At 49.1% G+C, this 16801-nt stretch overlaps 1 protein-coding gene and 1 long non-coding RNA gene across 5 annotated transcripts in view; one reads left to right on the forward strand and one right to left on the reverse strand.

The window, feature by feature from the left end:
• The window catches only part of SIN3B (SIN3 transcription regulator family member B), a 30357-nt gene extending 22876 nt beyond the window's left edge, over positions 1-7481 (reverse strand). For both annotated transcript variants that reach the window (XR_007353930.2, XM_048830840.2), the window contains exons 1-3: positions 7374-7481; positions 3502-3608; positions 2203-2356 (exon numbers count right to left, since the gene is read on the reverse strand). Coding sequence is in view for 1 of the 2 variants with exons in the window: in XM_048830840.2 (XP_048686797.2) it covers positions 2203-2356; positions 3502-3608; positions 7374-7481 (369 nt within the window). In the remaining variant the exon portion in view is untranslated. The remainder of the gene's footprint in view (positions 1-2202; positions 2357-3501; positions 3609-7373) is intronic.
• Positions 7482-7639: 158 nt separating this feature from the next.
• The window catches only part of LOC142070132 (uncharacterized), a 50942-nt gene continuing 41780 nt past the window's right edge, over positions 7640-16801 (forward strand). The window contains exons 1-2 of one of the 3 annotated variants that reach the window (XR_012666102.1): positions 7640-8204; positions 13781-13925. This is a non-coding gene — a long non-coding RNA (uncharacterized LOC142070132). The remainder of the gene's footprint in view (positions 8205-13780; positions 13926-16801) is intronic. The other 2 variants (XR_012666101.1, XR_012666100.1) reach the window with 2 other exon arrangements.

A 16801-nucleotide genomic window follows, 5' to 3' on the forward strand; every position in this document is an offset into this window, starting at 1 on the left:
ATCTTGCTTACGATACTGCCTCAAAGCCACTTTTCTAATCATTAAGCAATTGAGCATTACAAGCAACTTGTTTCAGTCCAATTCTGCCTTTGATTTAATAGCTTCTAGGAGCACATGATTCCTTGGTCCCAAGCTGACCAAAACCACATTAACAAACTATGGAAGAAGTGTCCTTTTGTAGCTGATTCCAACAGAAACTCAAAATATGTTAAATACAGGAACCATCTCTGATAAGGGGATTCACAAAAAGGGCCTTGCAGATAACCTCTGAAAGTATTTTTTTCGAGTTGCAAGTCTCAGTTGTCAGCAAACCCTTGTATTTCTACACCACATGGTAATTTTGTTTCAGGATCCAGGGAGCAAGACAAGTTTCCTGTACACCTCTGAACATCTGAAAGCATTTTCAGCACAATAAAGCCAAATTTCATCATTAGATTCTCACACACTGTTCTTTGTGTTCTTTTATCAAAGGGTTAGTGCCTTTTCAGGTCTAGTTTTCATGAACAATTCTTCCACCAGAGCTAGTCTCATAATCAAAAAGAAAAGGAGGACTTGTGGCACCTTAGAGACTAACAAATTTATCTGAGCATAAGCTTTCGTGACCTACAGCTCACTTCATCGGATGCAGTGAGCTGTAGCTCACGAAAGCTTACGTTCAAACAGATTTGTTAGTCTCTAAGGTGCCACAAGTCCTCCTTTTCTTTTTGCAGATACAGACTAACATGGCTGCTACTCTGAAACCTCTCATAATCAAGGGATTTTCAAATGCTATACTGGACCCAATGGCAATGATCTTGACAAAGAGTCACAAAGTACTCAAAATTCAATGACAAAATGTCCATGAAAAAACGGACAAGCCACCACTGCTTCTGCTCTTCTGTTTTCATTCTTCCCTCAACAATAACTGACTCATTAATGCTTGTGACTGTCACTCCATTATCCTCTGCACTTTAGAAAGTAGCGATGCCAAGAACATACAAAACACTGTGTACTAACACTTCTTTATTCTACAGGAATTGTAGATTTCAAGAAACGTGTTCAACAGTAGAGCTCTCAGAAATGCCAAGTTTCTGAGTGATAGAGAGATCAAAGAACATGAGAGCTAAAAGACTAGCAGGTAGCAGAGATTAGAGTTAAAACCGGAGGCTTCTGAACAAAATTCAGTTAAGATTTTTAAGTTTCAAATTCTGCAACTGTGAAAATGGATGCAAAGTTTGGTGTGATTCTATCTACGTTCTAATGCTACATCAATCACAGCTGTATCTGAACACTTGGATAATGAGATTGGGACTTTTCGGCTTGGAAAAGAGACGACTAAGGGGGGGGTATATGATTGAGGTCTATAAAATCATGACTGGTGTGAAGAAAGTAAATAAGTGTTATTTACTCCTTCTCATAACACAAGAACTAGGGATCACTAAATGAAATTAAAAGGCAGCAGGTTTAAAACAAACAAAAGGAAGTATTTCTTCACACAACACACAGTCAACCTGTGGAACTCTTTGCCAGAGGACGTTGTGAAGGCCAACACAATAACAGGGTTCAAAAAAAGAATTAGATACATTCATAGAGAATAGGTAGGTCCACCAATGGCTTTCAGCCTCTGTTTGCCAGAATCTGGGAATGGGTGACAGGGGATGGATCACTGGATGATTACCTGTTCTGTTCATTCTCTCTGGGACACCTGACATTGGCCACTGTCGGACGACAAAATACTGAGCTGATAGACCTTTGGTCTGACCCAGTATGGCCATTCTTATGATACAAATGAATAACATGTACAAATTTGTGTTCTGTGCAGGTACCTTAATGGGAATGTGGAAATATGATATTTTCAAACATGTTTTTCAAGTTTAAATTCAAGTCTGATTATAAAGACTCACTGGATATTGTGTGTATACACAGCCAGCCAGCCATGATCTTTAACTTTCAAATTTGATTGAAGTATTTAGCCTGCAGTGGCAACTTGTGTGGGAGCTTCATTTTAGTGCAGACTAAAACTATTAAACGTTTCTTAACGAAATTCTATTCTATTTACATTCTCATACCCATTGCCATGGTATCTGAACACCCTGTAAAACATATTTTCAAACGGCAATAAAGGCAAATCAACTCATCTGTTATGCAGACCCTGTATGTCACTTGTAGCTACATGCAGATACATTATGATTCATTTAAATTAATCCAAGCATTTTAACATACCTGACTAGCCAGTGGCGACTGTATACTTAACTTCCCATTCTTTGGAATCTCTATTCTGTAGCCCAAAGGGAGGAAAGCATTGAATCCTACAATGAGGTCGGGATGTTCATGAAACAGCTGAGAAACCCGCCTGATTACACCAGGAGTATCAATGCTAGAACCAAGAACAGGTTATTAACTCCATGCAAGGCCTTAAGTCACAAAATAAAAGGTAAGATACAGAAAAAGTAAGAACTGCAATAACATTTATTAGCAATCAGGGAATTGGATAGACTTAAGCATCAAGATAACACTGACTCCCCTGAAGACAGAGTTCTTGTGGCTTCCTAGAGAAGACTTAGTCACAGCAATTATACTGCAGCAGGTTGAATTATTCCAACTCTCTGGGCATCCATGTACCACAGGAAGGATACTTCCCCTCCCTGAATTTAAACACTGATCATACAATTTATATATTTTGCAAGGTTAAGGCCAGATGTACAGATGTCAGAAGAAACTCCTTGTCCCATCCCCCCAAGTCTAAAGATTGAACTCTCCAAACGAGGCACACATTAGATCCATTAGCCCCAATACTATAGAACACCAGTGTCTGACCAAGCCACTATTCTGGAAGGTCCATGTCACTTTAAAAGACCAAGAGACTTAGTAGGCCCAAATGAAGTGAAAGATTTCCAGTCATCAATAAGCTCCTCCCAAAGTGATGGTTCTGCTTATGGGGCCAGACAGAGATTCAAGGATGTGGATTAGCTGAAGGGGATGTGCCTTCCCTTCACTCCTAGTGTTTTGTGTGTTACAAGTTCTGGCTTCCTCACCTCTTTTTAGGATTTGGGTTCCCTGGGTGAGCTGAGTTACAAGATTTATTGTCTCCCTGGAATTAGGGCCCTGGGAGATTGTGGGATATTGACTCTATCAGGATGAGTGGTTTTGAGATGGGTGCTCTGGAAGGGGATTTGGGACCCTCTGGGGGAGGGGATAATGGACCCCATATATCTGGAATTTAACTCTTGCATAATCTCATGGAACCCAGGAAGCATATTTCCTGCATGAGCTTGCAAGGTGTGAGAATCAGATTTTGCTGAAGGTGTGCTGAAAATGGGAACAGAGGCAGGGGAATATTGGGGGATATTTTATGTGGGGAGGAGGTTCTTAAAGGTGGGTGCTGGCACTAAGGTCTGTGGTCCTTTAAGAGGCATGCTAGGAGCAGGGGACTATTCTAGAGCAAAATGGGATACCTGAGAGGAAGGGCACTGTAGAAGTGGGTATTGGACAGGTTGGGGGGGCAGGGGGTTGACACCTTACCTCTGGCTCTTGAATTCCTTCATGATCTCTAGAAAACCGTTATAGGTGGCGGGATCACTGCCAAAGCGAATCTTCACCTGGTCCAGGTAGGAGAGTGCATCCTCCACCTGCAGGGGAGTGGGAGTTAGTCAGGGAGGTGGGGTGGAGGGCAGAGCGCAAGGCCATCTAGGGTCTGAGGACCTGTCTGCAGGGGGAAGTGACTAAGGGGCTTGCAGGGAGGGGTTGGGGTTCACTCCGGGAGAGGTCCTGGAGCATGCACTGGGGATCATCCCAGGTGGGAGGGACTGGGGGGGTTAACCTGGGTGAAGTGCAGTGTGCCCGAGGGAGGGGTGATGGGGGGCCCGGAGCAAGCAAGGGGGAATTATCCCGGGTGGGAGGGGCCGGAGGTTATCCTGGATGAAGTGCACGGGGCCCGCGGGGCAGGGCGATGGGGGGGCCCGAGCAGGCAGGAGGGAATTATCCCGGGTGGGAGGGGCCGGGGGGGTTATTCCGGGTGAAGTGCACGGGGCCCGCGGGACGGGGCGATGGGGGGCCCGAGTGGGCAGGGGGGAATTATCCCGGGTGAAGTGCAGAGGGCCCGCGGGGCGCTGGGGGGCCCGAGCGGGCAGGGGGGAATTATCCCAGGTGGGAGGGACCGGGGGGGTTACCCCGGGTGAAGTGCAGGGGGCCCGCGAGGCGATGGGGGCCCGAGCGGGCAGGGGGGAATTATCCTGGATGGGAGGGGCCGGGGGGGTTATCCCGGGTGAAGTGCAGGGGGCCCGTGGGGCGGGGAGATGGGGGGCCCGAGCGGGCAGGGGGGAATTATCCCGGGTGGGAGGGGCCGGGGGGGGTTATCCTGGGTGAAGTGCAGGGGCCCGCGGGGCGATGGGGGCCCGAGCGGGCAGGGGGGAATTATCCCGGGTGGGAGGGGCCGGGGGGGTTATCCCGGGTGAAGTGCAGGGGCCCGCGGGGCGATGGGGGCCCGAGCGGGCAGGGGGGAATTATCCCGGGTGGGAGGGGCTGGGGGGGGTTATCCCAGGTGAAGTGCAGGGGGCCCGCGGGGCGATGGGGGGCCTGAGCGGGCAGGGGGGAATTATCCCGGGTGGGAGGGGCCGGGGGGGTTATCCCAGGTGAAGTGCCCGGGGCCCGCGGGGCAATGGAGGGCCCGAGCGGGCAGGGGGGAATTATCCCGAGTGGGAGGGGCCGGGGGGGTTATCCCGGGTGAAGTGCCCGGGGCCCGCGGGGCGATGGGGGGCCCAAGTGGGCAGGGGAGAATTAGCCCGGGTGGGAGGGGCCGGGGGGGTTTTCCTGGGTGAAGTGCCCGGGGCCCGCGGGGCGATGGGGGCCCGAGCGGGCAGGGGAGAATTCTCCCGGGTGGGAGGGGCCGGGGGGGTTATCCCGGGTGAAGTGCAGGGGGCCCGCGGGGTGATGGGGGGGGGCCCGAGCGGGCAAGGGGGAATTATCCCGGGTGGCAGGGGCCGGGGGGGGTTATCCCGGGTGAAGTGCAGGGGGCCCGCGGGGCGATGGGGGGCCCGAGCGGGCAGGGGAGAATTATCCCAGGTGGGAGGGGCCGGGGGGGTTTTCCCGGGTTAAGTGCAGGGGGCCCGCGGGGCGATGGGGGGCCTGAGCGGGCAGGGGGGAATTATCCCGAGTGGGAGGGGCCGGGGGGCTTATCCCGGGTGAAGTGCCCAGGGCCCGCAGGGTGATGGGGGCCCGAGCGGGCAGGGGGGAATTATCCCAGGTGGGAGGGGCCGGGGGGCTTATCCCGGGTGAAGTGCCCGGGGCCCGCGGGGCGATGGGGGCCCGAGCGGGCAGGGGGGAATTATCCCCGGTGGGAGGGGCCGGGGGGGTTATCCCGGGTGAAGTGCCCGGGTCTCGCGGGGCGATGGGGGCCCGAGCGGGTAGGGGGGAATTATCCCGGGTGGGAGGGGCCGGGGGGGTTAGTGAAGTGCAGGGGGCCCGCGGGGCGATGGGGGGCCCGAGCGGGCAGGGGGGAATTATCCCGGGTGGGAGGGACCGGGGGGGTTATCCCGGGTGAAGTGCAGGGGGCCCGCGGGGCGATGGGGGCCCGAGCGGGCAGGGGGGAATTATCCCGGGTGGGAGGGGCCGGGGGGGTTATCCCGGGTTAAGTGCAGGGGGCCCGCGGGGCGATGCGGGGCCCGAGCGGGCAGGGGGGAATTATCCCGGGTGGGAGGGGCCGGGGGGGTTATCCCGGGTTAAGTGCAGGGGGCCCGCGGGGCGATGGGGGCCCGAGCGGGCAGGGGGGAATTATCCCGGGTGGGAGGGGCCGGGGGGGTTATCCCGGGTGAAGTGCCCGGGGCCCGCGGTGCGATGGGGGCCCGAGCGGGCAGGGGGGAATTATCCCGGGTGGGAGGGGCCGGGGGGGTTATCCCGGGTGAAGTGCCCGGGGCCCGCGGTGCGATGGGGGCCCGAGCGGGCAGGGGGGAATTATCCCGGGTGGGAGGGACCGGGGGGGTTAGTGAAGTGCCCGGGGCCCGCGGGGCGATGGGGGGCCCGAGCGGGCAGGGGGGAATTATCCCGGGTGGGAGGGGCCGGGGGGTTATCCCGGGTGAAGTGCCCGGGGCCCGCGGGGCGATGGGGGGCCCGAGCGGGCAGGGGGGAATTATCCCGGGTGGGAGGGGCCGGGGGGTTATCCCGGGTGAAGTGCCCGGGGCCCGCGGGGCGATGGGGGCCCGAGCGGGCAGGGGGGAATTATCCCGGGTGGGAGGGGCCGGGGGGGTTAGTGAAGTGCAGGGGGCCCGCGGGGCGATGGGGGGCCCGAGCGGGCAGGGGGGAATTATCCCGGGTGGGAGGGGCCGGGGGGTTATCCCGGGTGAAGTGCCCGGGGCCCGCGGGGCGATGGGGGCCCGAGCGGGCAGGGGGGAATTATCCCGGGTGGGAGGGGCCGGGGGGTTATCCCGGGTGAAGTGCCCGGGGCCCGCGGGGCGATGGGGGCCCGAGCGGGCAGGGGGGAATTATCCCGGGTGGGAGGGGCCGGGGGGGTTAGTGAAGTGCAGGGGGCCCGCGGGGCGATGGGGGCCCGAGCGGGCAGGGGGGAATTATCCCGGGTGGCAGGGGCCGGGGGGTTATCCCGGGTGAAGTGCCCGGGGCCCGCGGGGCGATGGGGGCCCGAGCGGGCAGGGGGGAATTATCCCGGGTGGGAGGGGCCGGGGGGTTATCCCGGGTGAAGTGCCCGGGGCCCGCGGGGCGATGGGGGCCCGAGCGGGCAGGGGGGAATTATCCCGGGTGGGAGGGGCCGGGGGGTTATCCCGGGTGAAGTGCAGGGGGCCCGCGGGGCGATGGGGGCCCGAGCGGGCAGGGGGGAATTATCCCGGGTGGGAGGGGCCGGGGGGTTATCCCGGGTGAAGTGCCCGGGGCCCGCGGGGCGATGGGGGCCCGAGCGGGCAGGGGGGAATTATCCCGGGTGGGAGGGGCCGGGGGGGTTATCCCGGGTGAAGTGCCCGGGGCCCGCGGTGCGATGGGGGCCCGAGCGGGCAGGGGGGAATTATCCCGGGTGGCAGGGGCCGGGGGGTTATCCCGGGTGAAGTGTCCGGGGCCCGCAGGGTGATGGGGGCCCGAGCGGGCAGGGGGGAATTATCCCGGGTGGCAGGGGCCGGGGGGTTATCCCGGGTGAAGTGCCCGGGGCCCGCGGGGCGATGGGGGCCCGAGCGGGCAGGGGGGAATTATCCCGGGTGGGAGGGGCCGGGGGGTTATCCCGGGTGAAGTGTCCGGGGCCCGCAGGGTGATGGGGGCCCGAGCGGGCAGGGGGGAATTATCCCGGGTGGGAGGGGCCGGGGGGTTATCCCGGGTGAAGTGCCCGGGGCCCGCGGGGCGATGGGGCCCGAGCGGGCAGGGGGGTCACTGAAGGAAGCCGGGGAGGGCCCCGCACTCACGTGCACCGGCAGTTTCTCCTGCGCTGCGCCCCCGCCGGCCCGGCCCCCGCCCCATCTGGGACCACTGGCCCCCCGGCCGCCGCCGCCGCCGCCTCCCCCCGCCGCCATGATGGGAGTCGGGCACCGGGCAGAAGCACCCGCCCACAACCACGTCGTCAGCGCGTTCCGAGCGCCTTGCGTCACCACGCGCTGCACGGCTCCGCCGGGGCCGGTCGAAAGGGGGCGGAACCTAGGGGCGGGGCCAGGGCTATCGGGGACGGAGCACGGGTGGGTCGGGACGACTCGTTCAGCTGGACCAACTTCCGGCCCCCTGAGGTAGCTTCCGGTGCTGGCATTCAGCCCTGTTGCGTTCGCTCGTCCGCGCCCGCGCTCAGGTCAGCGGTAGCCTCGGCGAGAGAGCTGGGCTGCGCTAGGGTACAGCGAGGCGCCGCACCTGGGGCGGGTGGCGGATATGTGGAGGCGTGACGTGGCATGGGGAGGCGGTGCTCAGTACAGACGCCGGTGGGGCTGGGGCACTGGAGTCGCCATGTCAGTGGTCACTATGGCAACGTTGGCTGTGCAGCACACCGAGGTGCGAGCCTTGGCAGCGCCAGCGGAGACAGAAGTTTTCCCAAGTGTCCAGCAGAGACTGGAAGCATGAGAGGGAAGACCGAGGGGCAGGAATATAGCTGCTGAGTGAGCGGGAGAGAGACGTACAGCAGAAGTGGTTGAAGGGAGTGAAAGTGGACGTGAGTTTGCAAAGTGGAATGATTACGGAAAGCACAGGTCAGGGATGGGCTGCGTTCAAGGCATCATTCCTAAAAGAACAGCAAAAGCGTGTAGGGATAAAGGGTAAGTTACACCTTGCACCAAAATGAGTTACACCTTGCAAGGGACATAAAAGGCAACAGTAAGAGGTTATTTGAATACATTAGGATAAAGATGAAGCCCTTTCACATAAAATATAAAAGATTGTGGAAGATTTTTTCTAAACTAAGGGCAGGGGGGAAGCTGACAGGTATGGGGGGAGTACACTGCGTGGAGATATCCCTTAGGGATGAGTTTATTAAATGGGGAACTATAGATCCTAGTAAAGAAGATAGGAAAGAAATTGGTAAAGTACAGGTAGGAGCTAGTGAAAAACAGTCAGAGTTCTATTGAAATATAACAGATGAAGGCAAGCATCTGAATATTGACAAAATGTACAGGTCCTTATGTACAAATGCTAGAAGTCTAAATATTAAGATGGGTGAACTAGAGTGCCTGGCATTAAATGAGGATATTGATCTAGTAGGCATCATGGAAACTTGCTGGAATTAGGATAATCAGTGGAACGTGGTAATGCCATGGGGAAAAATATATAGGAATGAGAGAGTAGGTTGTCCTGGCGGTACTATATGTGAAAGAAAGCATAGAGTCAAATAAAGTAAAAATCTTAAATGAATCAAATAGTACCTTAGCATCTGAATAGATAGAAATTCCATGCTTGAACTATAAGTGTATAATACCAATCTCTAAACTAGGATGGTGACAGCAATTGTGAACTGCTCAGGCAGATTAGAGAGGCTACAAAGGCAGAAACCACAATAATAATGGGGGATTTCAGCTGTCCTCATATTGTATATGTCACACTAGGAAGGGATGCAGAGATAAAATTTCTAGACTTGTTAAATGACTGCTTTTTGGAGCAGCTTGTCCTGGAACCCACACTGGGAGAAGTAGTTCTTGATTTAGTCCTACATGGAATGCAGGATCTGGTCCAAGAGGTGAATATAGCTGAACCTCTCAGTAATTGCGCCATGATGTAACATCCTTGTGGAAGGAAAAATGCCAAGGAAACCCACCACAGGAGCATTTAACTTCAAATAGAACTACACAAAAATGAGGAGCTTAGTAAATGCAAATTAAAAGGAACAGTCACAAGTGTGACATACCTGCAAAGTGCATGGAAACTGTTTAAAAACAGCAAAATAGAGTCTCAAATGAAATGTATACCCAAAATCAAAAAACAGTAAGAGGATGCTGCCATGGCTAAACAGCAGAATAAAAGAGGTAGTCAGAGGCAAAAAAGGAATTCTTTAAAAATTGGAAGTCAAATTTTAAGTACATCAGAAGCAGAAAGGCTTCCAAACAATCAGTAGAGTTACTGGACAATTAAGGTACTAACAAAGCACTCAAGGAAGACAAGGCCATTGTGGAGAAGCTAAATTAATAATTTCCATCGGTGTTCACTGCAGAAGATGTGAGGGGGATTCCTACACCTAAGCCTTTCTTTTTACATGACATAAGTCAAATATGAAATTGCAGAACTACTACCTGTGGTGTGTAATCAATTGCTTAAATCAGCATCTGTACAAGATGACTGGAGTGTAGCTCCTGTAATGCTGATTTTTAAAAAGGCTCCAGAGGTGATCCTGGCAATTACAGGCTTATAAGCCCAACTTCAGTTACCAGGGAGATTAGTTGAAATGACAGTAAAGAACAGAATTATATCACACATATAAATATATGTTGAGGAAGAGTCAACATGGTGTTCCTAAAGGGAAATCATGCCTCACCCATCTGTTAGAATTCTTTAAGGGTGTCACCAAGCATGTGGTGATCCAGTCAATATAGTGTACATGGACTTTCAAAAAGCTTTTAACAGTTTCCTTCACCAAAGGCTCATAAGCAAAATAAGCAGTCATGGGATAATAAGGAAGATCCTCTCATGGCTCACTAACTGGTTTAAAAACTAGGAAACGGGATAGGAATAAATGGTCAGTTTTCACAACAGAGAGAAGTAAATAGTAGGATCCCACAAGGATCTGTATTGGGACCAGTGCTTTTCAATATATTTATCAATGGTCTTGAAAAAAGGGTGAACAGTGAGGTGGCAAATTTGCAGACAACACAAAACTACTCAAGATAGTTAGGTTCAAAGCTGAGTGTGAAGAGATACAAAGAGATCTCACAAAACTGCATGACAGGATGACAAAATAGCCAGTAAGAAAAGGAGTACTAGTGGCACCTTAGAGACTAACCAATTTATTTGAGCATAAGCTTTCGTGAGCTACAGCTTATGCTCAAATAAATTGGTTAGTCTCTAAGGTGCCACTAGTACTCCTTTTCTTTTTGCAAATACAGACTAACACGGCTGCTACTCTGAAACCTGTCAAAATAGCCAATGAAATTCAGTGTTGATAAGTGCAAAAAAGGGCTGTCAAGCAATCAAAAAAATAATTGCTATTAATTGTGTGATTAAAAATATCAATTGCCTGCTTAAAAAAATAATTGTGTGATTAACAGTGCTGTTAAACAATAACAGAATACAATTTAAATACTTATGGATGTTTTCAGTATTTTCAAATATATTGATTTCAATTTCAACAGAGAATACAAAGTGTAGAGTGCTCACTTTATATTTTATTATAAATATTTGCACTGTAAAAATAAAACAAATATTATTTTTCAATTCAATTAATACAAGTACTGTAGTGCTCTCTCTTTTTCATGAAAGTCGAACTTACAAATGTACAATTATGTATAAAAAATAACTGCATCCAAAAATAAAACAATGTCACATTTTACAGCCTACAAGTCCACTCAGTCCTACTTCTTCGTCAGCCAATCGCTCAAACAAATAAGTTTGTTTACATTTGCAGGAGATAATGTTGCCTGCTTCTTATTTACAATGTCACCTGAAAGTGAGAACAGGCGTTCGCATGGCACTGTTGTAGCTGGCGTTGCAAGATATTTACGTGCCAGATATGCTAAAGATTCATGTGTCCCTTCGTGCTTCAGCCACCATTCCAGAGGACATGCATTCATGCTGATGACGGGGTTTGCTCAGTAACTATCTAAAGCAGTGCAGACTGACGCATATTCATTTTCATCATCTTTGAATCAGATGCCACCAGCAGAAGGCTGATTTTCTTTTTTGGTGGTTCGGGTTCTGTAGTTTCTGCATCGGAGTGTTGCTCTTTCAAGGCTTCTGAAAGCATGCTCTGCACCACATCCCTCTCAGATTTTAGAAGGCACTTCAGATTCTTAAACCTTGGGTTGAGTGCTGTAACTATCTTTAAAAATTTCTCATTGGTACCTTCTTTGCATTTTGTCAAATCTGCAGTGAAAATGTTGTTAAAATGAACATGTGCTGGGTCATCATCCAAGACTGCTATAACATGAAATATATGGCAGAATGCAGGTAAAACGCAGAGCAGGAGACATACTATTCTCCCCCAAGGAGTTCAGTCACAAATTTAATTAACGCATCATTTTTTTAACGTCATCAGAATGGAAGCATGTCTTCCAGAATAGTGGCCATTAAGGGGCACTCGAATGTTTAGCATATCCGGCATATAAATATCTTGTAATGCTGGCTACAAAAGTGCCATGTGAATGCCTCTTCTCACTTTCAGGTGACCTTGAAAATAAGAATGGCAGCATTATCTCCTGTAAATGTAAATAAACATGTCTTAGCGATTGGCTGAACAAGAAGTAGGACTGAGTGGACCTATAGGCTCTAAAGTTTTACATTGTTTTGTTTTTGAGTTCTATTATGTAACAAAAAAATCTACATTTGTAAGTTGCACTTTCACGATAAAGAGATTGCACTAGAGTACTTGTATGAGGTGAATTGAAAAATACTATTTTTTTAATCATTTTTACAATGAAAATATTTGTAATAAAATAATATAAAATGAGTTCTGTACACTTTAGTCTATCTTGTAACTGAAATCAAGATATTTGAAAATGTAGAAAAACATCCAAAATATTTAATAAATTTCAGTTGGTATCTATTGTATAACAGTGCGATTAAAACGGCGATTAGTCACGATTAATTATTTTGAGTTAAGCATGTGAGTTAACTGTGATTAATCGACAGCCCTAGTGCAAAGTAATGCACATTGGAAAAAATAATTTCAAATGTGTACAAAGTGATGGACTCTAAATTAGCTGTTACCACTCAAGAAAGAGATCTTGGCATCATCCTGTCCCTCAATGTGGAGAGAGATATGCACAGCTTTCCCCGCCCCCTGCACAGCCCCCCCAGATATGAATTGCACAAACTGGGTTTTGAAATAAACAAGAAACAAGTTTATTAATTACCAAAGTAAATTGTAAGTGATTATAAGGGATAGCAAACAGAACAAAGCAGATTACTAAGCAAGTAAAACAAAACATGCAAACTAAGCTTAATACACTCAAGAAACAGGTTACAAAATGTAATTTCTCACCCTAAATGTTGTTTTAGGCCAGCTGCAAAGTTTCTATAGCTTAGATTTCCAGTTATTTCTCTTTACAGACTGTATCCCTGTCTCAGCCTGGACTCAGCCCTTGCCTTTCCCTTCAGGTGTTTTTAGCAATCTTCCTTCTTGGACCAGGAGGCAATGGAGATGAGTGCTGATTGATTTATGCCCCAGCCTTAAATAGAATTTACATAAGGTGGGAATCTGTTGTTTCCAGTGGAAAAATATCAACAGTGTCCAAGGTGGTACTCTATACCAGGTGACATTGTCAGATGATCCTGCTGTGTCAAAGCAACATCCCAGGAAGCTGCTCAGGAAGGTGGGAGATTACTATCTCCAAAGTTCCAAATGGCTCATTCAGGCTGATTGCCTACTCTCTGGTGAGCATTCCCCCAAGTACACACACAGTTGTAATTGTTACATAGTCAGTATTCCTAACGTCAGATACAGAAATGATACATTCATACAAATTGAGTAAACACATTCAGTAGATCAGAATCTTTTTAATGATACCTCACATGACCCATCTTTCATAAAATATATTTTGGTTATGCTATATTCATATCATAACAATATTTCTGTGAAGAATATGGGGTGTAACATCACAGTATGATTATACCTTGAATATTCTGTGACGTTCTAGTTCCCTCATCTTAAACAAATTATATATATATATATATATATATATATATATATTGGAAAAGGTGCAAAGAAGGGCAGTGAAAATGATTAGGGGTATGGAACAGTTTCTGTATGAGGAGAGATTAAAAAGACTGGGACCGTTCAGCTTAGAAAAAAGATGACTAAGGGGGGAGATGATAGAAGTTTATGAAATCATGAATTATATGGAGAAAGTGAATAAGGAAGTGTTATTTACCCCTTCATATAACAAAAGAACTATGGGACACCAATTAAATTAATAGACAGCAGGTTTAAAACAAACACAAGGAAGTACTTCTTCACACAACCCACAGTCAACCTGTGGAACTCATTGCCAGCGGATGTTGTGAAGGTTAAAAGTATAACTGGGTTCAAAGAAGAATTAGAACAGTTCATGGAGGATAGGTCCATTAGCCAAGATGGGCAGAGGTGCAACCCCATGCTCCAGGTATCCGTACGCCTCCAACTGCCAAAAACTGGGACTGGACAATGGGGGATGAATCACTCAAAATTGCCCTGTTCTGTTCATTCTTTCAGAAGTACCCAGCGTTGGCTACTGTTAGAAGACAAGCTACTGGGCTAGATGTACCATTGTTCTGACCCAGTATGGCCGTTCTTTTGAAGGAAAATGTAGGTCCTCCACTTAGGGAGGAAGAGCTTATAGCAGTTGATATCTAGAAAGGTAAGGTGTTGCCTGTTTTGCTTCAGTCTTCACTAAAAAGATAAACTGACCAGAAACTTAACACAATTAATACTAACAAAAATGGGAAAGGAACGCAAACCAGAATAGGGAAACAACAGGTTAAAGAATATTTAGATAAGTCAGATGTACTCAAGTTTCCAGGACCTGATAAAATGTACCCTATGGTACTTAAGCAACTGGTTGAAGCAGTCTTGGAACCATTAGTGATTATCTCTGAGAGCTCATGGAGGACGGGTGAGGTCCCAGAGGTTTGGAGAAGGGCAAACATAGTAGCTATCTTTAAAAAGTGGGGGAGAAGAGGACCCAGGAAATTATAAACCAGTCAGCCTAACTTTGATCCGTGGCAAGATACTGGAACAAATTATTAAGTAATCAGTTTGTAAGCACCTAGAAGATAATAGGGTAATAAATAATAGCCGACGTAGATTTGTCAAGAGCAAATCATGCCAAACTAACTTTATTGAAGAGGAATACTGCCCTAATGGCAGGTTTCAGAGTAGTAGCCGTGTTAGTCTGTATCCGCAAAAAGAAAAGGAGTACTTGTGGCACCTTAGAGACTAACCAATTTATTTGAGCATAAGCTTGGCATAAGCTTTCGTGACCTACATGAAAGCTTATGCTCAAATAAATTTGTTAGTCTCTAAGGTGCTACAGGTACTCCTTTTCTTTTTGCCCTAATGGGTGTGTGGGGAAACAGTAAACATGATATATCTTGATTTTAGTAAGGTTTTTGACAAAGTCTCACATAAGATTCTCATAAGTAACTAAGGAAATGTGCTCTAAATGAAATTACTATAAGGTGGGTGCACAACTGCTTGAAAGGTTGTACTCAAAGAGTAGTTATCAATGGTTTGTTGTCAAAATGGGGATGTATCTAGTAGGGTCTCACAGGGGTCTGTCCTGGATCTGGTACTATTAAATATTTTCATTAATGACGTGATAATGGAGTGGAGAGTATGCTGATAAAATTTGCAGGTAACACAAAGCTCGAAGGGGTTGCTAGCACTCTGGAGGATGGGATTAGAATTCAAAAGGAGCCTGACAAATTGGAGAATTGGCCTGAAATCAACAAGATGAAAATCAATAAAGACAAATGGAAAGTACTACACTTAGGAATCAGAAATCAAATGCACAACTTCAAAATGGGGAATAACTGACTAGACCGGGTGGGCAAATGTTTTGGCCTGAGGGCCATATCTGGGTATGGAAATTGTATGGCAGGTTGGGGTGCAGGCTCTGGCTGGGGGTGTGGGCTCTGGGGTGTGGCCAGAAATGAGGAGTTCGGGATGCGGGAGGGGTCTCCAGGCTGGGGTCAGGCTGAGGATGTGGGGTTGGGAGAGCAGGAGGGTGCTCCAGGCTGGGTCCGAGGGGTTCAGAGGGCAGGAGGGGAATTGGGATGGAGCATGGGGTTGGGGCATGGGAGAGGTTCAGGGGTGCAGGCTCTAGGGTGCGCTTACCTCAAGCAACTCCCAGAAGCAGCAGCATGTCCCCACTCCGGCTCTTATGCAGAGGCGCAGCCAGGCAATTCTGTGCACTGTCCCGTCCACAGGCGCCACCGCTGCAGCTCCCATTGGCCGGGAACCATGGCCAATGGGAGTTACGGCGGTGGCTCTTGGGGCAGCGTGTAGGGCCCCCTGGCTGCCCCTATGCATAGAAGGCGGGGACGACGACATGCTGTTGCTTCTGGGAGCTGGGCAGAGCAAGGCATGCCCCTGACCCCGCTCCCCGACTGAAGCGGGGCCAGCCCTGGCCCCTGCTCCTCAGCGGAAGCTCGAGGGCCAGATTAAAATGTCTGGAGGGCCAGATGTGGCCCCTGGGCTGTAGTTTACCAACCCCCGGACTAGACAGTAGCACTGCTGAAAAGGAACCACAGGGAACCACAGATAGAATGGGTCAGTAATGTGATGCAATGGCTAATATAATTTCAGGGTATATTTACAGGAGTATCATATCTAAGACACAGGAAATAATTGTCCCACTGTACTTGACACTGGTGAGGCTTCAGTTGCGGTACTGTGTCCAGTTCTGGGTGCCATACTTCAAGAAAAATATGGACAAGTTGTAGAGAGTCCAGAGGAGAGCAACAAAAATGATAAAAGGTTTAGCAAACCTGACCTATGATGGAAGGTAAAAAAAAAAAAACTAGACATGTTTAGTCTTGAGAAAAGAAGGCTAAAAGGGGCTGGATAAGTCTTTAAATATGTTAAGGGCTGTTATAAGAGGACCGCGATCAATTGTTCTCCATATTCACTGAATGTAAGATAAGAAATAATGGGCTTAATCTTCACCAGTGAAAATTTATGCTAGATATTAGGGAAAACTTTCTAACTGTAACGGTAGCAAAGCACTGGAATAGTCTTCAATGGTTGTGGAATCCCTATCATTGCCTAACCTGTTCTTAAAATCCTCCAAACACCTGTCAGGGATGAATTTGGTTTGCAAATTCAGTTTAGTCAGTTTAGGGGGGCTGGATTTAGATGATCCCTTCAGGTCCCTTCCAGATCTACATGGAATGGGTGGGCTGTGCACATTAAGGAGTAAAGTTGCATCTTAAAATATTCCTTCCCATTGTTACTAATAAAACTGTAAATTAACAGTGACAGTTGTAAAATTCAAATTTACTTTTCATCATTTATTCTGTTCTTGTCCAATACCATAGGTATTTTAGAGATAATGCCTCTTTTCTGGACGTCTATTATACATAGATCTAAAGCTTCTCAAGTCAAGACATGCCAGACAGTTTTTCCTGGCCTTACCCATACTCAGTAGTTATCTCAAATGTTCTTTTATGCAGAAGAGTTGGTAGGCACCACCAGAAGGATGAACAAGTATTAGGGCCCTGATTTATAGATTCC

The sequence above is a fragment of the Caretta caretta genome, chromosome 25 (genome assembly GCF_965140235.1).
Source record: "Caretta caretta isolate rCarCar2 chromosome 25, rCarCar1.hap1, whole genome shotgun sequence".
Taxonomy (NCBI): Eukaryota; Metazoa; Chordata; order Testudines; family Cheloniidae; genus Caretta; species Caretta caretta.